This window comes from Eschscholzia californica, unplaced genomic scaffold (genome assembly GCF_041429995.1).
Source record: "Eschscholzia californica isolate CP2 unplaced genomic scaffold, dmEscCali1.0.p SCAF_1, whole genome shotgun sequence".
Lineage (NCBI taxonomy): Eukaryota > Viridiplantae > Streptophyta > Magnoliopsida > Ranunculales > Papaveraceae > Eschscholzia > Eschscholzia californica.
In genome coordinates, this window is record NW_028238198.1 from 13999760 (window position 1) to 14024363 (window position 24604).

General features: G+C 35.4%; 3 protein-coding genes across 5 annotated transcripts; all 3 read left to right on the forward strand.

Annotated features, from left to right (window-relative positions):
- Positions 1-421: 421 nt before the first annotated feature.
- Positions 422-11686, forward strand: LOC147564348 (villin-4-like). 3 transcript variants are annotated; one of them, XM_086645228.1, is made up of 24 exons: positions 422-721; positions 1924-2036; positions 2658-2757; positions 3546-3614; positions 3757-3993; positions 4081-4258; positions 4347-4479; positions 4935-5097; positions 5198-5345; positions 5466-5566; positions 5701-5856; positions 6446-6514; positions 6858-6926; positions 7140-7277; positions 7652-7780; positions 8049-8196; positions 8330-8340; positions 8454-8594; positions 8759-8884; positions 8981-9046; positions 9727-10072; positions 10489-10682; positions 10772-10950; positions 11316-11686. In XM_086645228.1, exons 2-23 carry the CDS (start codon positions 1981-1983, stop codon positions 10883-10885), a joined length of 2892 nt encoding a protein of 963 aa, XP_086501354.1. In that variant the 5' UTR covers positions 422-721; positions 1924-1980; the 3' UTR covers positions 10886-10950; positions 11316-11686. The 3 variants fall into 3 exon arrangements, with proteins under 3 accessions (XP_086501354.1, XP_086501338.1, XP_086501345.1); XM_086645212.1 differs by lacking the exon at positions 422-721 and adding an exon at positions 952-1040; XM_086645219.1 differs by lacking the exon at positions 422-721 and adding an exon at positions 952-1040 and having other exon boundaries at positions 11325-11445.
- Positions 11687-14826: 3140 nt separating this feature from the next.
- On the forward strand, positions 14827-17242 carry LOC147564349 (uncharacterized). Its single transcript, XM_086645240.1, has 2 exons — positions 14827-15269; positions 16462-17242. Exons 1-2 carry the CDS (start codon positions 15073-15075, stop codon positions 16925-16927), a joined length of 663 nt encoding a protein of 220 aa, XP_086501366.1. The 5' UTR covers positions 14827-15072; the 3' UTR covers positions 16928-17242.
- Positions 17243-20659: 3417 nt separating this feature from the next.
- Positions 20660-23267, forward strand: LOC147564350 (AAA-ATPase At3g50940-like). Its single transcript, XM_086645248.1, has 3 exons — positions 20660-21420; positions 21525-22306; positions 22393-23267. The coding sequence occupies exons 2-3, from the start codon at positions 21565-21567 to the stop codon at positions 23085-23087; spliced, it is 1437 nt and encodes a 478-aa protein (XP_086501374.1). The 5' UTR covers positions 20660-21420; positions 21525-21564; the 3' UTR covers positions 23088-23267.
- Positions 23268-24604: the final 1337 nt, after the last annotated feature.

A 24604-nucleotide genomic window follows, 5' to 3' on the forward strand; every position in this document is an offset into this window, starting at 1 on the left:
TTTAGTTTGTTTTGTCTAATATTTAGACCTAAATTATCATTTTCTTTGATATAAAATTTGGTAGACTCGTGTGAAAAAAAAAACACAGGGAAAATATTTGGTGGAAGTTATAATTCCCATCCCGATGGTGCAAGTCCAAGGATGACGGTCCACCACAAACAGCATAACAACAACAGTCAAAATGAGAAAAAAATACGATGGGACCCACCACACCACTTTCCGTCACCTTTAACCCTTTTTAGTCCAACAAAGACATCACATTGGGTTTGGGCCGGTGACCCTTATAGAGAGAGAAAACCTAAATTCCACGCTGTAATTTAATTTCTAGAGAGAGAGAAAAAAGCAAACTCCCAAAAATATTCCTCGGTAAAAACACAAATTCTATTTCTCTTGAACAAAAAATTTACCTGAAAAAAAGACAGTAACAAACCTAGAGAGAGAGAGAATTTTTTTTTACAAAACCGAAAAAACTCAAAAAATTTGATGAAGAAATCGAATGATATTTTAATGAATTAAAACAGTAAATAACAGTTCATCATCTGGCCCCTTTTTTGGTTCCATTGGTGAATAAACCCGCTTGGCAAACTCATCATCATCATTCTTCTTCTTTTCTCTCTCTCTCTCTCTTGTTCGTTGGGTTCGTTCATTTTCTAGGGTTTTGAATATTTTGGTTTGATTCAGATTTAGAAGTCGGCGGAGGAGGAAGCGAAACCACGAGGAGGTATGATCGAGACAACAACAACAACAACTTTTATTATATTTAATTTTTTTTTGTTGTTGTTGAATTGTCTTTGTTTTATTTTGGTTAATTATTGTTGAATTTATTATTTGATGTTTAAGTTTGTAAAAAATTTTGAGGTTTGTTTGGATTAAAAAGATTTGATTTTTTTATTGTTTTTTACTGATTAAGGGGAGGTAAAGAGAGGAACGATTGGGTTTTTATAGTGGTTATAAGGGTCGATCTGGGTTGTCATTTTGGTCTTTGAATTGAATTTTTTAGCTGAATAATTGAGATGAAGGAGTTTGTTTTTCCTCGCAAGGTAGGAGAATTAATCGGATTTTCTTAATTCGTTCTATATGATCTGTTTTAATTAGTTTGATTTGAGGTTTCAGATTTGGGTTTTGAAATTTTGATGCAGATTTTGATGATTTTGCAAAATTATTTGATTTTCAATGAATCGTTCTGAAAAGTTATTGGATTTTGATTCATTTATGAGAAGCTTTCTTGATCTAAACCAGTTTTTGTTCAAATTGAGTTTATACATTTTTCAATTCAATATAAAGAATAATTATGTTTTTGAATTTATGAGGATTTCATTTAGATCTATTATTGTTTTGGGAGAAATTCTGAAATTTTCAAATCATCATCATCCTTAATTTTGAATTTGTATTTGATTAGATTTCATCTCTTTCATCGATTTTTCATTACTGCATTCCTTGTTGTGTATTCTCTAATTGGAATTTGCTTTCTTTTCTGAACTTTTGGTTATATACTTTCGCTTGTTGCATTAAAAATCCTTATGCAAAAGATTAGTTGATTTAGTTTTGGTTCGAAGGGATTTTGCCTGTTCAATTTCCCGTTTCAATAAATGTACGCATTTTAAGGTTATTATACCCGAGGTTTAAATCAGATTCAACGTCAACAGGATCGATACGGAAAGAACATTATCTCATAATGTGTTCGTAGGATTTAGAAGATCTTGTTTTTAATAGCTTTCTTAATTGTTTTGAAATTTTTAAGTTGGTTTAAAATCAACCAAGAGGATCAGAAGTTTCAATGCCTAAAACTTTTGAAAACTTTCAGGTCCTCTTTGGGTTCAATTTGTTTTTGTTTCTTCTTGGTTTCCTTTCTCTGTCGTTACGTTTATTCTGGCTTCTTTTTTGGCTACTAATGCTCTCTACGTGTGAAAAATTGTTATACAGGATATCTCTCATTCCTTCGACGAGCTAAAAGGTATATCTTTGAAACCAACAAACAGTATGGCTGTTTCTATGAGGGACTTGGATCCTGCTTTCCAGGGAGCGGGACAAAAGGCGTATCCTTCACATTATGAATTACTTGAGTACATATATTTTTCTTTAGGACACAAAATACATCATCAAAATGTCCTGTGTTCAATGTAGTTTATTTCATTCTTTCTTGTTTAAAAATAAAACGAGAAAGTTAAAAGATTGTTTGTCAGAGTTGGTAAAATAATATCCTGATTAAAGTAGCAGAACCCAGTACTTGAAGTACTAGAAATTTGTTCTACTTTGCTGACTCCTGATGTCATAATGGAGACGGCGCATCCGAATCATATAATTCCGTAATAGGTTTTCTTGTTTCATGGTTTAGCCTATTTAGGATCTTTCTTCAAATGGTATGCACTGATAAGCACGACTCACGAGCTTATTCTAGAAAGCAATTTACTTAAAGTTGCTACATTTTGTAATGAAAACATTTATCTGGACGAAAGTTTACAGATTAGATATGAAAAGTCAATGGGGTTGACTGGTTGGTCTCTTTATCTTCTTCCCTGATTTGCATCTTATACATTAAAGAAGAACATCCACGCAAATTCGTGATCCTCTGAGGAGGAGAGCAGACAGCAATTTCCGTACTTCTAATTCGTATTTTACTGTATATACTTTCATATTTTTCCTTAACAAATATTTAGCGGAATGGAGGTATGGCGCATTGAGAATTTCCGCCCTGTGTCTGTTCCCAGTTCCTCCCAGGGAAAGTTCTTTACAGGAGATTCATACATTATTTTAAAGGTAAGGGCCAATCTGGATATACCTTTTCTTATCTATTTTGGTGTTAGATCCCCGATCACAATATTAATGACCATGTGTATGTATCTGATATCAATTTTGGGTCTGGACTCTGGATATAAACATTCATTTTCACAATATTAGAAAAGAAAGCTTTTTTCCACTTCAAGAATGTTTGGTCCGAAAAGGCACTGCGTTGTTTTAAGCGTACACATCAATACGTAAAAGGTGTGCAGTAACTTTTTTAAGGAAAAAGATGATACCGTAGGAAGATAACATAACATAGGTTTTTCTTTCACTATGCTATAAAATGTGAAGTCTTAAGTGTTTACTAACAAAAGATAGTAATTGTAAACCATGACTAAAACCACCTGATGTATTCTTAAAAACTTGGTTTTACATCCACTCCTTCCATTTCAGCAGTCCCGATCCTGGCATTTTCAACACAACTAGTGTAATGCTTCTTTGGAAGTTAAATCTCGTTATTTTTGTAATGAGTGTCCAACATTTTTCGAACATAGCACATTTACTTATATCTAAGCAATTCTTAAATATGTTGTTCTCGTTGGAACTATAGACGTTCATCTGACATGCCAGTAAACACGATCTTAACACGGTCATTCTTAGGACATCACTTATTCCTTTAAGTAATAAATATTTGTTTGACAGTTATATTGCTTAGTTGTTGAGGTACTTATTTTGTCTCATCTATATTAACTAAATCTGATTTGTTTCATCTGTTTTAAGCAAATCATCGTAGATGCTTTATGCTTTAACTCTTTTTTATGCAGACGACTGCCTTGAAAAGTGGTGCACTCCGGCATGATATCCATTATTGGCTAGGAAAAGATACCAGTCAGGTTAGTCACTATTTCTATACAATTTCTGAAGTATGTTTTAGAGAAAGATTATTCCAACTATCAAGATATTGTGATCTATTTATCTGCTAAACATCATAAGAAAACCGTGCTTATGTGGTTTATTATCTGTTCTGATTAATAGGATGAAGCTGGTGCAGCGGCCATGAAGACAGTTGAACTAGATGCAGCCCTTGGAGGACGTGCTGTTCAATACAGGGAGGTGCAAGGTCACGAAACAGAGAAGTTTCTTTCATACTTTAAACCGTGTATCATCCCTCAAGCGGGTGGTGCTTCATCAGGATTCAAACATGTTGAGGCTGAGGAGCACCAGACACGTCTATATGTCTGCAAAGGAAAACATGTTGTCCATGTTACAGAGGTAGGTTGATCCTTAATTTATTTTTCCGGGGATGGGGGGATTTTTTCATTTTATTTATCAGATTTTTCACCGGCGTCATTGGTTTAGGTCCCTTTTGCAAGATCAACACTCAATCATGACGACATTTTCATCCTGGACACCAAGTCTAAAATTTTTCAATTTAATGGTTCTAACTCGTCCATTCAAGAGAGGGCTAAAGCTCTAGAAGTTGTCCAGTACATTAAAGATACTTATCATGATGGGAAATGCGAGGTCGCTGCAATTGGTAAGTGGATGTTGTACTTCAAAAGCTAAATAAGGTCTAAAGTTTAATCAGTAGCATTGATTTGAAAATTTTTTTGGTCGAATAACAGAGGATGGGAAGCTAATGTCCGATGCTGAAACTGGAGAGTTCTGGGGTTTTTTTGGTGGCTTTGCCCCACTTCCAAGAAAGACATCGACTGAAGATGTCAAAACTGTTGACGCTTCTTCTGCAAAGCTCCTCGTGTAAGTTTGTAATTTAGTTCATTATAGAATATTTTATCTGGTTTTACCATTTACGACTCTCTTCTCTTTTAGAATGTTTTTTTTTTAGTTTCTATGACAAGGTAGAGTAAAACTAGAATTAAACCTAGAATCTCTTTTTTGAGGATATAGTTTTCCAAATTTTATATGAACTCAATTTTATATATGAAAACAGGCCTATTAGTAGGCCGGGAAGTATTAGGGTGATGGATATTACAAAGTACCAACTGACAAGTAACAGGGACTCCTAGCTCTCCTAGGAAACCTCTAAAAACTCCATGTTAACTCTTTCTTAGACTCTGACTTATTTACCATCTAAATAGAACATCTTCATTATAAGGTCTTTCTTGATGTTCAAAAATTTCAAGATTTCATTTTTAAAAGGGATTTAAATCAAGCAGAGAAGTAAGGATTCTAACAAAATTCTCTCTTTCTAGCATTAAGAAAGGACAGGCTGAACCGGTAAATGCTGAGTCTTTGACAAGGGAGCTGCTTGACACAAACAGTTGCTTCCTTCTGGATTGTGGTCTAGAAGTATTTGTGTGGATGGGAAGAAATACTTCTCTCGATGATAGAAAAGCTGCCAGTGCAGCTTCAGAAGTAACAGCCTTAATCTCTCTCCCTCTCTTTAAGATACATGCTGCGTATTTTGATCTATATTCTCTGAACCTTGTTATATGTACTTAATGTCACTATACAGGAGTTACTCCGTGGTTCTGATCGGCCAAAGTCTCACATTATTCGTGTTATCGAAGGATTCGAGACAGTGATGTTTCGATCAAAGTTTGACTCATGGCCTCAGACAACTAATGTAACCGTATCTGAGGATGGAAGAGGCAAAGTTGCTGGTGGGTAATCGAAATATTTTCTTGTTCATGACTTGGATTCTCTTTCTTCTATTGTGGTTGTACTATCTGAAATCAGTATGTAGTTATATATCTGAGACTGATCAACTGATGATCTTGTAGCACTTCTAAAGCGTCAAGGAGTTAACGTTAAGGGCCTTCTCAAAGCTACTCCTACAAGAGAAGAACCTCAGCCATATATTGACTGCACAGGAAATTTACAGGTGCAGTTACAGCTTGATAAGTCACTATTTTACCGAATAACTGGAAGAAATTAAGTTATATACAGTAATTCAAAAAAAAATGAAAAAGGTGTCATGTTCATTTGCTAATTATGGTCTCCAGTTCGGTTGCACAGGTTTGGCGTGTAAATGGACAGGAAAAGACTCTCATACCAGCTGCTGAGCAGTCCAAGTTTTATAGTGGAGATTGCTATATCTTTCAATATTCATATCCAGGAGAAGATAGAGAAGAGTACCTTGTGGGTACTTGGTTCGGGAAGCAGAGTGTTCAGGTAGAATTCATTAAGTAATCGAGTCATTTTTTCATTTACTTGTTCTTTTTTATCAGCGAGTTTTTGCACCGAAATTAATAAAAAGGAGAAAAGCGTTAAGCGATGATAAACGGAAGTACACCTTCGCTGTTTCCCTTTCCCTTATTCTTTTTTTTTTTCAGTTAAAGCGTGCAAAAACGGCAGAGGGTACATGTGACTCTCTGTAAGTGAGGAAAGACTAAAAATACACGTTGAACTTTATCATCTTGATCTGGAATAAATATACTGATGGCTTTTATATAAAGAACTAAAGAAGACACAAATTTTTTTTGAAAGAAGACATGATTTTTGTTTCTTGTTAATATTTGTGCAAGTTTCATATTGGTTTTCCATATAGCGCAGAATTTGTAAAGTTGATTACTCTGTCACTTTAGGCTTTGGAAAACAAGAGAAGACATTTTATTATTAAGAAACACTTATTCCTTTTAAACTAGAAACAATTTTCTTGGGGAGGTAGTTCCAGAACATAGTCTCTTAGTTAAAAAAATTGTTTCTGATATCAACTTGTCTCAATGAAATACTTTTGGTTTATATCTGTTACTGACTACAGGAAGAGAAGAGTGCAGCAATATCACTGGCAAGCAAGATGGTTGAAGCGCTGAAGGCTCAGCCGGTGCAGGTACTACTATGTAATATCGTGGTTTAAGGTTTTGGCTATTTATGTTCACTGAAAACAGATGGTTGGTTCAATATGTAATCAGTTTCCAAGAAAAATAAAGGAAAGATTGTTCATTGAGATCTACGTACTACGAATTAAAAGCGTTATTAGATAAACAAAGATTGTTCATTGAGATCTTCAGGATTGAGGAAAACTGTGACGATGAAATTTGTTCATTTTGATTACTGTGTTCTCTTCTTTCTTTTCCTTGATTAGTTGTTAATTATTGTTTGCATTTGAACTTCTCGTTCGCATTTCTCTATTTGGTGTTGTATGTTTAACTTTCTTTTTTGTCTTTGTGCAGGCTCGTATCTTCGAAGGAAATGAACCTATTCAGTTCTTTTCGATCTTTCAAAGCTTTATCGTGTTTAAGGTCAGTCTAAATTATTTTCAGTAGCATCCATAGTTCGGGTATTGACGTGTATCAGTGTGAAGTAATCATCCCTTTCTTTTCAGAAAGAAAAAAGTTCAAATTTTGTAAACTAATTTCTAGAGGGGGAGGACTTAATTGACTGAAAGGCTTCTTTTCTACTTATTCTCATCTGTTGCACAAATATTAACCGAAAATTTCTCCTAAACTTAACAGGGCGGTGTTAGTTCTGGATATAAGAATTATATTGCGGAGAAAGAAACTGCAGATGACACATACACAAAAGACGCAGTTGCTTTGTTTCGTGTTCAAGGTACTGGACCTGAGAATATGCAAGCCATTCAAGTTGAACCGGTACTTCCACTTCCTTGCAGCTATTTCCCTCAGATATCATATTTTATGTTATTTCTTTGATCGGTGCCTATAGGACACTAATTTTAAGTACGCTCACATGGAAGGTCAAGCGTCAATTTTGCTTCTAGGATACTCAAAACGTCCGAGAAACTTTTAGCTTGGTGGTTGCCTCACTTGTTGTAAACTTGCGCTATAAAATATAACTAAGGAACTCGGTTTACAAACAAATTTTTGCTACAACATGTTCTGGTTAAAATAGATATAGAATATTTTTGCTGGTTGTTCTTAATCTTTCATTCGCATGAGATAAAGTTCTATCGCCTACACAGAATGCTTATTGGGTTCAATTACTTATGTTCTTTTGGTTTTATCAGGTGGCAGCATCTTTAAATTCCTGTTACTGTTACATATTACATAATGGTTCTAGTGTTTTTACGTGGACCGGAAACCTTACTACTGCAGAAGACCAGGAGCTTATTGAGAGACAGCTAGATGTAATAAAGGTATAATTTTCTTGCTATTATCTTTTACTTGCTAGGGCTGATGCAATGGTTCCCTTTAGGGGGGTTAATTATAGATGTAAACTTGTTAGGGTTTTATCTTAACTTGCCCAGGTTGATGAACCTATTATAAAATTCTCAGAAAACTATCCCCTTTATAGAAACTCCCGACTCTTCCCATGTTCACACCCAGTAGTTGCTATAGTAGATATATCCGTCTGAACACAGTTGGAGGAAAGAGTTCATCTGTGGGTGTTTTTGTTGTCAACAGCCAAATTTACAGTCCAAACCACAGAAGGAAGGCTCAGAATCTGATCAATTCTGGGAGTTGCTTGGAGGTAAACACGAGTACCCTGGTCAGAAGATTACAAAGGATGCAGAAAGTGATCCTCACTTGTTCTCTTGTTCTTTCTTGAAAGGTAATAATCCGAATTAAACCTATTTAAGATTCATTATCTTTTCTGTTGTACTGCTGTATACTCAATTATTTACACATTGATCTAATTTCACATTTCCTGTTTCAATAATGGGTTATTGTTCGTTGAACTGAAGGCAACTTAAAGGTCCGTCTTTTTTTTTTTTATCTTCAGACTGATATTTATCAAAGCATTTCCTCTGGTCAAATCGATTGCTTACTAAGTTATTTTTCTTCGATAATCTATGTTTTTCATTGCAGGTGACGGAGATATTCAACTTCACCCAGGATGATCTAATGACTGAAGACGTATTCATCCTCGATTGTCATTCTGATGTGTTTGTTTGGATTGGACAACAAGTGGATTCCAAGACTAAAATGCAAGCTTTGACCATAGGAGAAGTACGTGTTCTTCTCGTTTAAATCTGCCCTCTGGATTTTTTTCTAGTTCTTGAGTATCATATCCTACGAAGAGTCTTGCTCTGCGACTCTGATATAAGATATATTATTTCTCGTAAAGTTTCTTTCTCGTGCTCTGACGTCCTAATATTTCCTACCTCCAACAGAAATTTCTTGAACATGATGTTCTTCTAGAGAACCTATCTCAGCAAGCTCCAATCTTTATTGCAATGGAAGGGTTCGAGCCGCCTTTCTTTACTCGTTTCTTTACATGGGACTCTGCGAAATCAGCTGTAAGTGATCTTGCGAATGTGCAAACTCGTCAATCAATAAGCAGGATTAAGATGTATGACGAATCTTACGTTTTAATATCTATTTCATTGGCCTAGATGCATGGAAACTCATTCCAGAGGAAGCTTTCCATCTTGAAGAATGGAGTTGCTGCAACAATTGATGTAAGAACACCTGTAGCATTTACGTGATCTTGCGTGTTTCAATCGTGATCAAAGATTTATTCTCAGTCTAGATTTGCTCACTGATTATGTTTAGAAGTTGGCCAGCTTAGATTTTTTCATTTTTCCCTTGTTAATATTAGAGCACCCTAAAAGTACCATAGGTTATCACTGTCCTGAGAAGCATTTTTCTTCAAAATAAAGTGGAGCGGAACAAATGACATGGAATTCAGTACTTTAGCACCATAATAATTTATCTGAACTTGTAATTATTATTAGTAGATATTTCTGTGTCTAGTGAAACTAAAAATTGTACTGAAATAAAAATTCAATATCGTGGTTCTGCAAGATACTTGATGTTATTTTCTATCTTGTCTTTGCATAATATTCCGTAGTTTCTGTAATTCTTTTCTACAATAACCATAACATTTCCGTGAAATATTTCTGCACCCAGTAATCTACAGAACTATTTGTCTTTCTGAGAAATTTAATACCTGGGTTCTGCAAGAAATTGAGTTTAATTAAATCAACAAATGAATCCCTCACCTGGTTTCCAGCTTATTGTTTCCATCTTTTATGCCTGTGAAACCGACTTTTAATTATTCGATATCTGCGTAGTTATTCATCTATTCTTAATCAAATGTATCATAGGAATTATTCTAACTAGCTATCTTCTCAAACAGAAACCCAAGAGGAGGACTCCAGTATCATATGGTGGAAGATCTAGTGTTCCAGACAAATCACAGAGATCCCGGAGCATGTCTTTTAGCCCTGACCGAGTCCGTGTTAGGGGCAGATCTCCAGCCTTCAATGCACTAGCTGCTACTTTTGAGAATTCAAATGCCAGAAACCTTTCTACCCCACCTCCAATGGTCAGAAAAATCTACCCGAAGTCCGTTACTCCTGATTCAGGAAAATTGGCCTCAAGATCAGCGGCCATTGCTGCACTTACAGCTAGTTTTGACAAAACTTCACCCGCACCTTCGCCTACACCTACACCAACAAAAAATTCCGGCCGACCTCCTAAAGGTATAGAATGGTTGACATACTGAAGTGTTTTTTTTTTATTTTTTAAATTCAGATCTGAAATCTAACTATAGAACTAAATTGGCCCGAGTTTGTTTTCAAATTGTTTGTTTTTCTCTGACCCGTGCATTAGATTCGTCTGACTGGCTAGGGCAATCTCATCCTGTGTCCATTTCAATCAGATATAAAAGAAGTCCAAATTAAGACATCATTGTCTGAAATAACTGTTGTGTCTCTAACCAAACAAGTCATATTGAGACAAGTCAGACTTAAATGAGTCAAGTTCAGGCAATAAAAGACAAACACCACCTAAGCTTCTTAAAACTAGTAATGCACTTGTATTTTTCTTAAGTTAGCGGGAAATGTCTTTCTCCTATCTAAATTGGAAATGTAATCATTTTCTTGTCTTGTGAATAAAGCGAGCCCTGAAACTCCGAAAAAGACAGAAACAAACTCTAATTCAATGAGCAGTAGAATAGAAGCTCTCACAATACAGGAAGATGTCAAGGAGGGAGAAGCAGAAGATGAGGAAGGGCTTCCTATTTACCCCTATGAACGCCTTAAAGTGTTTTCAACAGATCCTGTTACTGAGATTGATGTGACCAAGCGAGAGGTAAAATATAATTTTTTTAGTAGAACATCTAATTGTTCGTTTATTTTGTTTGGAATTTGGGTTTGAGATTTGGAACTTCGTGGATGCAGACTTATCTTTCTTCAGAAGAGTTCAGGGAGAAATTTGGAATGACAAAGGATGCTTTCTATAAGTTAGCCAAGTGGAAGCAAAATAAGCTTAAAATGGCACTTCAGCTGTTCTGATATCTCCTTAGTTCTTCAAGTTTCCTTTATCTTCAGGCAGGAGAGAAGGCATGCTTGCAAAATCTGTATGATCTCTCTCTCTCTCTCTCTCTCTCTCTCTCTCTCTCTCTCTCCTCTCTCTTTCACACACACGTACACACACAATTTCCTTTTCTTGTAACACCAAGATGAGGTTTTCTCTGGGAAGTAATAGTTTTTGGAAACGAGGATGATCTAAGAATATGTATTTGATTCAAGTTAACGCCACTCAGTCCATGGAAATAGATAAATATTGATTCAGTACACTGAAAATTTCTGTTCGGTTGTTTCTGAGTAGTGTTTGAAAGTGATTGAAACTCTAGCCATTTTCTTTCAGTTTCTTTTAGTCGTTCTGAATAACAATAGTCGAGAACCTAATTACTGATTCTCGGTTTGTTTTATTTCTGAATAGTATCTGAAGGTGTGAGGAGGGGACAGAATCAGTATTTTTTTAGCTGCTTCTAGTCCCAAGGAGTTCGATATTCATGGTTCGCCGACTGGTACCAGGTTTTCCCGATTTTTCTTTTAACATTTGTGTGGATTTTGAAACTTCTTTTTTTTGTTTATTTAGTTGAATGGTATTCTTTACAGTCACAGATTGCTTGTGAGCTTGAATTTTTTTTTTCTTCGGTTGTGTCGTTTTATATACAATTGTTTGTAGCAGAAAGAAAAAAAAAACCAAAGAGTTGGTTTGTAGCAAAAGAACTACAGATTGTATTTTGTAATCCAGGATTCAAGGTGTGTACAGCAGAGTGTTAAAGCATTTAAAACCAGTTTAATCTCTCTCTCTCTCTCTCTCTCTCTCTCTCTCTATATATATATATATATATATATATATATATATATATATATACATATGTTTTTTAAGTTTAGTCCAGTTTGATGCAGCCATTTGTTATCTCCTTCAAGGAAGGATCTTAGCCCATGAAATTGCAATCCGCACTAACATAGTGGTGCTTATGGGGGCTGACCGCTACTGTAGACGGGCCAAGCCAACTCGGGTTTATATCCCGGTCTTGGGCCGGGTTTGATTTTGAGGTAGGCGGGCCAGCCTAGCCTAGCAGTGACCCGGTTTGGGACAAATTTCGTTGGCCGGCCCTTCTCAACTTTTTTCTTCCCCGGACACTTAATAGAATTCATGCCCGAGTCTGATCATTTATGTATTTATAAGTGTTCGTGTTTCTTGATTTTTTCCGGAACGTCCTGATAAACATTATTACAAGTAGGCCGGCACTTTGGGGAAGCAAAATAGTTTTCGGGGTGTGAAGACTTGGTCAAAAATTGGTCAATTTTGTTTGACAATTTTATTTTGTAAGTTGTTATAGGAAAATAAATTTAGGGAAATAAAAATAAAAAATCCTCCACCTCACCTCCCTCCACCTCAACTCACTCTCTCTCCACCTCACCTCTCTCTTTCCACCTCACCTCTCTCTCCCCACCTCACTTCTCTCTCTCCCCACCTCACTTCTCTCTCTCCCCACCTCACTTCTCTCTCTCCCCACCACTCTTTCTGTCTTCTCCGACCAGGTCGCCTGCCGGAAATTTTCCGGCAGGCGACCTGGTCGGAGAAGACAGAGAGAGTGGTGGAGAGAGAGTGAGGTGAGGTGGAGGGTTTTTTATTTTTATTTGAAACATATTCCCCATAAAATATGTTTTCCCGGAAAATTTTCAAAATTTTACATATTCCCTTTAAAATTTCGCACACCAGAAACTATTTAGCTTTCCCCAAAGCGTTGGCCTTATAAGTAATGGCCAATGTTTTGGGAAAGATGGTTGAAACCCCAAAAAACACGTGCCAAACATTCCCCAGTCGCCTGCCGACGCCGGCCGTCGACGAATTCTTTCTGCTCTCTGTCTCTCTCTTCTCCTCTATCTTCTATCTGTCTCTCTCTCTCTCACTATCTCTCTTCTTTCCCTCTCCCCTATCCAGACGAGATTCTGACGAAGGGAGATCCCCTTCGTCGGAACTGTCGTGAGATAATGAGAGAGGGAGAGAGGATAGAGAGAAGAAAGGAGAGAGAAGAAAAGAGAGAAAAGAAAGAAGAGAGAGAAGAAAGAACTTTGGTGATGGTGATCGTCGGAATTAATGGTGGATGTCGCCGGAATTCGGTGGTGGTCGTCAGAGTAGTTGAGGTGAGATGAGAAGATAAAGAACAAAAAATTGAAAGGGTGATGTTTGGAGGAAACAAAAAAATTTTGTTTCCACCCACAACTTATAGCCCCGAAAACTTTTCTTATTTCCCGAAACACCGACCTAAGTAATTCACGTCTCTTTGTTTTTCTAACAATCTGGATGAGATGATTCAGACGAATTTTAATCATCTTTCGAAACAAACTTTAGTTGTGAAAATTGTACTATTTTCGCGAGAGAATTTTTTGATCATTTCTCTTTCTCTAACAAAATATAAGGAATAAATTTGAAGTTTTAAAGAAGCAATTGGAAGTTTCTAATTTTTTTGAATTTTTTTACTGAGGGATCGACCCAGTGACTCGGTCCTGCCCGACCCCTCCATCGCACTGCGGCACTTCCCTAGTTTAGTAAGCATGAACCTGGGTCGAATTGGAATTCAAGGTTCAACGTGTCGGCTCCGACCGATTCAACCCTGTTGTATTAGGCTTGGTGTTATGACGAATAACAAGCAACTATATGATCATCTCCAATGCAAAACTCAAAAAAATTTATATTCATCGTATGTGTCAAGTTCCATTTGAGATTCTCACTCTTAGGTGGCGTTAATAGAGATCTTTAATTTTTTTTGTCTCCAATGCAAAACTCTAAACTTATCTTATTTACTTATGTGCCATAGTTATTTTTGTAAATAAATAATAAGTTATTTTAGAAAATATAGAAGACTCGAATTCTATTGGTTGAAAATCAAATATTGATGAGTTGGACAATTAGAGATATCTCAAGAGGACACTCTAGAAATAGAGTGTCTTCTTGAGATATCTCTATTCCACTCTCGACACGTCATGTTAGAGATCCAAATAGAGTGTTGCATTGGAAAGGATTTTTAAGAAAAAAAACTCTAAAAATCTTAGGGGGGGGGTATTGGATTGGGACTTTCGTGGACATTTGAAAGTCCGCGAAAGTCTGGGGCATTCAAATCCAAACATTTGAGAGTCCGCGAAAGTCTGAGGCATTCAAATCCAGACATTTGAGAGTCCACGAAAGTCTGAGGCATTCAAATCCAGACATTTGAGAGTCTATGAAAGTCCGAGGCATTCGATTGTCTACCAAAATGTCCCAGACTTTGGTGGATTTCATAGTTTGATGGATTTTGTGAAGGATTTGGGACAAATTTGGAAGCCAAAATGTTTTTCACAAAACAAGAGACATTTGAAGTCCATCATGTGATCAAACAACAATAATAATATTAAAATAATAAATGTCTACCAAATCTCCACCAATGTCCACAAATATTCACAGATGTCTACGAAAGTCGAAAAATATATTTTTAAAATGTTAGTATAAATATATTATTTCATGTGATTAAACAATAATAATAATATAAAAATAATAAATGCCTACCAAATGTCTACCAAATGTCCACAAATATTCACAGATGTCTAAGAAAGTCGAAAAATATATTTTTGATTAACACAAATATAATATGCATTACACATTTTGTTAGTGGACTCAAGATCTTAAAATGTCCCCAGGACATTTTGTCTATGGATCAAATGTCTTGAAATGTCTATAAAGACATTTTGTCTACAAACTCAATGTCTTGAAAATGTCTATGAACACATGTTGTCTATGAAAAGTCATCTGAAATGTCTTGAAATGTCTACGGGATATTTTGTCTACGAAAATTTGTGAAAGTCCCAATCCACTGCTCCCCCTGCCCCTTAAGTGGCACTCGGAGTTTCTAATATTGAGTGTTGCATTGGAGATATTTATGTGATTTGATTTCTATTTTGTATGCATTTAGATATTACCCCTAAGATGTCTGTAATTAGCAAACTAGTGTCACGTTTGGTCCGAGTCAGCTCGTTTGGTGATTCTGGTTAAACTCGTTTCCCTCAATTACTTATTAAGTTTGAAGCCTGAAACCCTAGACATAGACGCCTATTTCTCTTTTGCCCAGCTACATTTGTTAAGAAGATCAAATCTGTGATTCGTAGTTATTTTCGAGAGACAATTAATCTAAGATTGAGTTTTAGAAATGGCGTTTAGATCAAGGGAGATATTCAAGAAGATCGTTAAAAAGGTTGGGGAAGAAAATTTGTCACCAGGAGTTAAGGAATCATTGAAGAAATACATACCAGATAATAAAGTAGTAATGGGTAGAGCTAAAAGAGGGCTTTATGCTGGTGTTCACATTCAATTTGGTAACCAGGTCAGCGAAGATGGTGGGAACAAGTATGTCTCTGTATCTTTCTAAAACCCTAAACATCTAGGGTTTTGTTTTCCCTCTTTTTATTGCTTGCTAATTCATGTTATATTTGTCTAAATTGATACATTTTCGAGTTAAAAAAGACACACCCATTGAAATGAATTATCTATGAGGATGAGAAAACAAAATACCATATTAAGAAGTACCAGGCATCAAATTGGAGCAATAGAGGTTAAGATTTGTATGTATTGATGAAGGAAATTCTGTTGGTTTAGGGTTCAATGGAAGTATACCATCTATGTACCCTTAAAGTTTGATTCTTTTTCATTTTAGTTTTGCCCATATCTTCTATAGCTCCAATTGCATTTGAGTTGAGCTTGATCCAGGTGATCGAGAATCACCATTGATGTTACACAATAGGATAATTTGTTAATTAAGTTGAATGGGTAGGTTCTAGATGTCTCAGAAATGGGTTTTGATCATGGAAACTTGAAGCGTCTGTCACCTGAATCTAATAAACAAAGTAAAAACAAAATGAAGTATCTGACAGTGTTATCGACATGTTTCTTATACATATATTCTGGGTTGTGATCAGTAGTTCCCGTTCATTTGACGTCAAGAATCATTACTGTTGTGTTTTAACTTTTAAGTTAGAGCTAATTTATGTGAAATTGACTGATCAAATGGTTATTGAGATATCATACTATTAGTAATTAGTGGCTGTAAAGGCTCGATTCTTACTTGGCTCCTAAAAATTTAAGAAAATGTCGGAATGCAAGTGAGATGGACGAAACTGAGCTAAGCGAAAGGAATGATTGCGACACGGTACTTTGAGTTTCTTGCTTTCTTCGTCACGATAGAATTTAGAAAGCACAAAAGAAAACTTCAAAATGATATAAATATAGCCAAGATGCCCTCTTGCTAGATTTAGTAAAGTCGTAATTCTCAATTGGTGTTTAGACCATTTTCTCGAGAGTTCATAATCTATCTTCCTTGATTTTGTTTTTCCTTGTGGTCTAGGGCTGGCTTGGGTATTAGTATACCGTTGTTAGACACTTATGTTCACTTCAATGAGTACAACGTGAGATGAGATTTGTCATTTAGATGCTGGATATTTAGATGCCCATACTTGCGTTTCATACTTTTACAGTCTTAGTTTTTATTTTTTTGTGGAACTTAAGTTTATTTCATGATTTACTTTTTTGATGTTTATTATAGATCAAGGCGAACCTGGAAACCTAACGTACAAGAGAAGCGGCTCTTCAGCTACATCCTTGACCGCCATATCCGTGTGAAGGTCACGACACATGCACTTCGATGCATCGACAAGGCAGGTGGGATAGATGAGTATCTATTGAAAACACCGTACCAGAAGATGGACACAGAGATGGGGTTGTTCTGGAAAGCTAAGATTGAAAAGATGTATGAAGAACTTGGACAGATGGACGTCGCTTTCTTCTCTAAAGAAGATGAAGCCAAGTTTGAGCAAGGTTTCAAAGACCTCAAACTTGCCGAGAGAGAAGCTCGTAGAGAAGCAAGAAGAAAGGAATACCAGCAATCAGGGAAATCAAAGCAGATCCCAGAAGGAAATTCAGATTCTACCATGGGTAAACACAAAGGTGGAAAGTCCGAGGAGGAAAGCATGTATGATCATGCGCCTGAGCAAATGGTTGCGAACTCTTAACTTCTGAGACCCCATCTGAAAACGAAAAAGAAAAGTTTGCAATCACTGACAGTTTGATCTGAATAGGAATCTGAGTCAAGATCTGAGTGCTTCCCATTGTCAAGTTAGTCAACTGCTCTTGGTGAGTTATACACTGTTTCGGCAATGGAAGGTGTTCTTGGGAACTATAGTTAAGTGAGTTATACTCCTTGCACATTTGCTCCTATTTCCTGTTTTTATGTGCTAATTAGTAGGTAATGTTTACAATTTTGATGCTAAATTCCAACACAGAATAAATATACAAGGGTTTGATAATCGGAATTTGTATTGCTGGAATGGTGTTGTTTTCTTGCCGACCGTTCTTTTTATCTGACAGAGAAAGTATACGAAGAGTACAATTGGTACAATGGAGATGAATTGATGAAGATAAATCCGGGGCTAAAATGAATTACTCATCGCCTTTCTTCCTCACAATGGTTGAATGCTCGATAGACAAACACTAAAACAGCAACAGGAGTCTTTTAATGAATCCGCAATGAAATTGCAAACAGTTTGCTCATCAACGAAATTGTTTTCAAAACGAAAATACCACAAAGTTAGGAACCATACTATGTCGAAATATGGTCAAGACATGCCAAAGAAGTAGCTTTTCATAGCCACCTTAACATACCTTATGCGACCAGCCCAGGATTAAACCCGAACTAGAATTTGTATTTAAAGATGACCTATTGTCTAGAAAACTCTAACATGTAAAATACTAAAAATTATCTTATTATCTCTGGAGAATGCAATTCTTAACATATCAATGTCTAGGAAATACTATTTTAAAATGCGATTTCTACTAAAATATCAATACTATTTTAGTACGCGATTCTTGACATATCAATGTGTAGTAAATACTGTTTTAAAATGCGATTTCTACTAACATATCAATACTATTTTAGAATGCGATTCTTGACATATCAATGTTTAGTAAATACTATTGTAGAATGCTATTCTTGACATATCAATATTTTGGATGTAGAATTGGTTTGATTTTTAATAAAAGATAAGGGACCCAAAAGGGAAAATTGGGGACCTAACCCCACAAAAAGTTGGAGGCATATGCATCCTCCCACAAAACTGTAACTTTGAAAAATATGAAGCCGACCACCTTTTCTTTTCTCTTTCTCTATCTACATCCTCTTTTGATTTTGTCTTCATTACTTCCTTTTTCCTATCACAATTGAAGTTACACGTCATACCATACACACAATTATACCCCAGTTGCCACTAAGCCTTTCAACAAAAAAAAGTTGCCAGTTGCCACTAAACGCGTCCTTCTTTGTCCTCTTAGCCTATCCTTCTCTTGGCCAACTCCCTTAGGCCTCGAATTGAGCAATTTGAGGTCCATAGATTCGACAACTCGAGGGCCTCAGGCTGGTCTAAGTATTTGTTGTCCGATATGTTTATGGTTTTTCCAACTTCTTCTACCCTCTATTTATTGTTTTGCATTGAATTAGTTATCGCTGCTAAAACAACTTCAGTCATTAATTATTATGTACGAACCATCACCAGTAGCGTCGTTAACAATGTAAAAAGAAATAACAATGTCAGTAATTTCTATCGTGCCTTTCTTAGGGGACTACAATTTTCCAACAAATTCCTACCGACATTTTAAAAATTATTTATTTGTCTAGGAAAATTTAACATGTAACAAAAAATATCTTATAACCTCACAGGATGTGATTCTTAACATATCAATGTGTTGTAAATACTATTTTAGAATGGGATTTCTAATAACAATCATGGTTTTTGTCCATCAAATGTCTTTCAATATTTTGAAGGTAGAATTGCTTTGTTTTTCAAGAAAAGTTAAAAAGAGAAACAAAAGGCAAATTTGGGGGTGCAGTTCCTAACCCCACAAAATGTTGGAAGCATATGCATCCTCCCACAAAACTGTAACTTTAAAAAATATGAAGCAGACCACCCATTCTTTTCTCTCTCTCTCTCTGTACACAATATGTCTTTCTCTCTTTGGGTTCTGTCTTCATTACTTCCTTTTCCTATCTCAATTGAAGTTGCACGTCATACGATACACGTCATGAATACACAGGGTGCTTCTAAAGGCGTTTGTCCTTTTCCTCTTAACTCGTCCCTCTCTTGGCACTACCCGATTGGGGATGTACGAGGCCTGTTCGGATATGCATGTGTCTGTGTTGTTCAAGTCTGAATCAAATTAGGCACAGTCTGAATGTCTTCGGATTGCCCCAATCTGGGGAGGTGCGAAGAGAGAAGCAGATCAGGAGTAATCTATATCGTACCTTTCTTAAGGGACTACAATTCTCCAACAAGTCTGTATTGATATTTTTTTCATGTATATCCAACTAAGTGTCAGCTAAGTACTTGGATAGGATACATAAATTCAAAGACAAGGTCCCATCTTTAAAATGTCCTATTAGATTGATAAAAATGATTTTAGTAATAATTATTTGGTAATTTGATTTAGAAGAACAAATAATTTGTAACTTCCATGTTTTTTTATATTTGTAGTGTGTCATGTTTGTCTCTTGTGTTCCTTTGTAGTTTAATTAATGTGACCTAATTTATGGATGGACTCCATTGAACAAAGGAATACCTCCTCGGAAAAGGCAAAAGAACTCACCAAACAACTCCTTTAAATATATTACTTTACATGTTTTAAAAATCATGATGAGATTACATGTACTAATTATAAATTAAAATAACTAAATGGAATGTTTTGCTTTTGATTGGTAAAAGCTTAAATTTCATTTTCATCATCTAGATCCTTCAGGCACAAGTTATAATAAAAAATCTTTTCTTTCTAACTTTTCTTACTTTCTAGGAAAAACCTAAACAACTTCACATAAAAACCTCCTAAACAACTTCACATAAAAACCAAAAGACAAGACATCAATGGATGAGAAACTAACCCAAGGAGGACCTATCTTTTGAAAAAACTTCCTTGTGAATTGACACATCACATTGACGTAGACATAGAGAGAATTGTCATTACAAATTGCATATGTTTTGAGTGGCACATTAATCAAAATCCATTCAAATAAATATTTGACAGGACTTAAAAAGTGGAGTCCTAGATGATGCATGTGAAGGTTGACACATTTAAAAAGTGTAAAAATATATGGCAGATTACATCATGATTTAAAGGTTCAAACTCTTAATTTCTTGCGCATGATTTAAACGGTTTACTATTAGATACATCTTAAATCATGTTACATATTTAGAATATAATTATTATCCCGAAAGGGAGTGTTACAATGACAATAAAATTTGACTTAATAACTCATCAGACGAATAAATTCAAAGTTTGACTAGAATCTCTATCCTTTTCTTTTTTATGTAGATGAAACATTAGGTCATAAATTAAGTTAATTTATATATTTAGTATTTCCTATTTCAAAAACAACATTAAAATCCAAATACTGGAGGGCCCTTGATTAGATTAGGCCTAAACTGGCCACTTTTGGAAATTTAGGGCCTGCAGCCTGCGCCTGCTGCCCCTGATTTTTAAGACTCAATAGTCAATACATGACTTCTACTCCAATGAGAATGAGAATGGAAAAACAGGAGATTAACCCACCACCACCAAGGGACCTCTTACTTTAATACTGAAAAGACAAAAAATAGGAGATTAATTCACCACCAAGGAAACGAAGTTTCTAGTATAAAAGCCATAAAATATCATTTCATCACACCCTTTTTTTTTTTTTTGTTGAAATATCATTTCATCACACCTGCCTACCCATTTGTGTCATTTTGCTATTTGTTTTTTTTCTTTACCATCAACATTTTGCATTATGTTGTTAGCTATAGTAACTCTCTAAAGAAATTTGTGTACAATACATGTGTTTCCATTCGAAAGAACAAGTCTCAACTTAGTTTTTTTTTTTTTTTTTGTTGAACAAGTCCCAACTTAGTTCAACAAAAAAAAAAAAGAATCCCAACTTGAGAAGGGGAACTTATATCGAGATCTAACGTTGTTAAGAAGACAAGAAGTAAATATAAGAACTCAAATTTTTCGAATGAATGATTTGTACCAAAAACAAAGATTCAGACTTAGATCATCAGAAAATATCACCAACTATATCAACATAAGTTTTAAAAAAGCGTCATTGTCCACACATGAGACGTCGTTTTATAGGTATTTCTTTTTTATAAAACTGAAATAAACTTAGAGTTAATTGGACTTCGACCACGTTCTTTTGTCAAGTATTGGCTATACACCAAAATGTTTTCCACTAATAATGTTTTACTAGTCAAGTCTCATAGCACAACCCACTAATTTCAAAAGACAAAGAGTAGAAGTGGACTTATGAAGTCATCCAACTTTCACCCACATCTCATTCTCTCTCCTCTCTAGTTGTGTCTATATATACCACAACCATACAAAGATATGAGAAACAACATCAATTGGCTCTTGAGTTTTCCAAATGCTCATATAAGAGTAGTATTCAAAGCTTATACATTTGGAAGAAACACAAAAGAAAAATCAGGTCCTCTCTCTCTCTCTCTCTCTGATCAAATTCTTACCCTTTCTCTCTCTCTATCTCTCTATTTGTTTTCTAATGTTAAATTCTATTTTGGGTATGTGAAACAGATCATCACAAGGAAGAAGAAGAAGAAGAAAACTAGGAGAAATGGATGTGATTTTCGATTGGAAGTCGATAGGTTCTTTATTAGCAACACTAATGTTCATTAGAACAGCAGTTAGAGATTTCTTACCACCTGAAGTTAATCAAGCTCTGAAAAGGTTCATGAACTATATCTTAGCTTATTTACAACCCAAAATGGTAACGATTCTTGTCGAAGAATATGCGAATTCATACAACAATGAAATCTACGATTCTGTTATATTATACCTTGGTTCTAAATGTTTCTCTGCAGCTAATTCTATGAAACTTTCGAAATCAAATAACTCGAAAAACTTCACTTTTACCATGGCAACAGACCAAACTCTTGAAGATACATATGATGGTGTCAAACTCACTTGGTCATTTCATATAGTTGAAATGAAGAACAACAGTTTAGGCTATTCTAGGTCGGGTGATAGTCGATACTTTCGACTAAGTTTTCATCCTAAGTATAAGGAAATGGTTAATTCAACTTACCTTCCATATGTCCTGAAACAAGCTGAAATAATCAAATTCAAGAACAGAGAAAGAAAGCTTTATACTAACCGGCCTATTGACGAAAATGGTCGCCTCTGGTCGTCCGTATCTTTCACTCATCCTTCTAGTTTTGACACCGTTGCGATCGATCCGATTCTCAAACAAGAGATTAAAGACGATCTAGTGAAGTTTGTTAAACGACGAGAGTTCTATAACCGAGTTGGAAGAGCTTGGAAGAGAGGGTACCTTCTTTACGGTCCACCAGGAACAGGTAAGAGTAAAGTTGTCTTTCTCTTTTTAAGTTTCATATCTGAAATTTAACTCAAGATAACTATTTTGTCGTCGAAATCTTAACAGGAAAGACTAGTTTGATCGCAGCCATCGCTAACTTGCTAGAATACGATATATACGACTTGGAATTAACGGCCGTAACAAACAATTCACAACTAAGGAAGCTCTTAATTTCTACGAAAAGCAAATCGGTGATCGTTGTAGAGGATATTGACTGTTCATTAGATCTTTCAGATCGAAAGAAGAACAATGAGATGATGATGTTGAACGAAGAAATGATGTCCAAAGAAAAGATTCTTAACATAAACAGCCCTCCAAAGAAAAACAACTTCTCATTCAGTACTGTAAGTTTATCCGGAGTTCTAAATTTCGTTGACGGTCTTTGGTCTTCTTGTGGGGAAGAGAGATTGATTATATTTACAACGAATCACATAGACAAACTCGACTCCGCTTTACTAAGACCAGGTCGAATGGATAAACACATTGAACTATCTTACTGTACGGCTAAATCGTTCAAGATTCTAGCGAAGAATTATTTGAAAATTGAAGAACATGACATTATGAAGGAAGTTGAAGATATGTTGAAGTTGGGTTTAGTTAAGATGACACCGGCTGATGTTGCAGAGATTTTTATGAGTTGTGATGAAGATGTGGAAATGGGTATGACTAAAGTTCTTGATGAAATGAAGAAGAGATCCATCAAAGATGAAGAAACGAAAGAAAATGAAGAAGATAAAGAAGAGGAGCCTGTAATCAACTGAGTGATATGACATTATCTGTTCTTAGATTGAGTTCTGAGCCTGAATGATATGTGAATTGTTCGTATTTAGTTTATTAATTTCCCTTCCCTATATCGTATTAGAAGGTATTTTGTTATTAGATTAGTCTAGTCCTTTTCCATTCAAATGGTATTTTAGTAATTGAATTATGAGTTTTAGTTACTTGTTTTTTGTATCTTCTACGATCTTGTGCTTAATTTAGTTGTTCCTTACCTTCGTTTCATCTCTTCTTTGTTTTTTTTTTTTTTAACATAAGAAGGTATTATTATCGGTAAGAGGTTGAAATGAAGAAATTCAATCTAACAAGTAACACAGAGAGATGCAAGCTAGATCATAGATAGATTATATAAATATGTAGCAACTGTCGACAATTTACGTACTTAACAAACAAAGATCTACAAGAGCATGGAACTTGTTTTCAGTCCTCGCGTCATTTGTGTTTGCAGTTTTCTTCCCAGCAGTTGTAGACAATGGGTTCATCTGCTGGTCGTATCTGAAGCGCAGAAAATAGGCGTCCCCAAGATGGCAGTTTGGGCATGTAGCTGAATGGATATAAGTTTAAAACAAACAGATAATTTGGACTTGCAGTAAGTAGTAGTTAGAGTTCGGACCCTGAACTATATTAGGTCGAAAAATAGGGTAAAGTCTCTTTCTTAAAGCTACATGATTTGCAACAACATTTATCTTGTGTAATGAAAAATAAAGATTTCTATCAGTTTCTATATAAACATGGATGGCATTGTGTTTCTATCATCAAAAAAGCATCTTTGACTAAAGAATGGAAACAAAATTGGATTCAATAAGGAGCATCCTGATAAAGAAAAAAAAAGAAAGTTGGAGGATAAGGGCCGAAAACAAATTTGAATCGAGATGAAAGCAAGGGGGTGACAGAGAAGAAGTTCATCATAAACCACATGGTTGAAACGGCAAATTTACCATGTTTCAAGAACTAGTAAAAGGTATCAATTTTAGTTGCTCACTTTACCCACAAATGGAAAATCAAATGCTTCTTTAAGCCTTGAGGGTGATTATAAAATTACACGTAAAAACTATGAAGCAAATAAGTTACCAAACAATTGTAAGTTAAAGGGGGAGAAAACTATCAAATTGGTTCCTAGTTTCCTATAAAAATCAACTTTAGTATACCTTTTAGTTTGGTTGGACTGCCCAACGGAACCAAACCGAACTATGTCGAACAAAAACAATCGATATCTTAGTTGGTTCGGCTTTCGTTGAGATAAAAAAAAGATTGGGAACAGACAGGCGCTCACATCATAATAGAAAGAACTACTATCGATTTGAATAATGATTAATTTTCCCAAAATTAAATAGATATATGTTGAAATCCTAAGCCTATCATTTGTTTACCATGGATGATGCACAAATGACTAAGAACATTGGAGGCTTTGAAAAGTGTTTGTTAGGATGAAGAACACGCAAATCAAGAAAAATAATAATGGATACATACACAAGACATTTACGTGGCTCGGTTGGTGAGA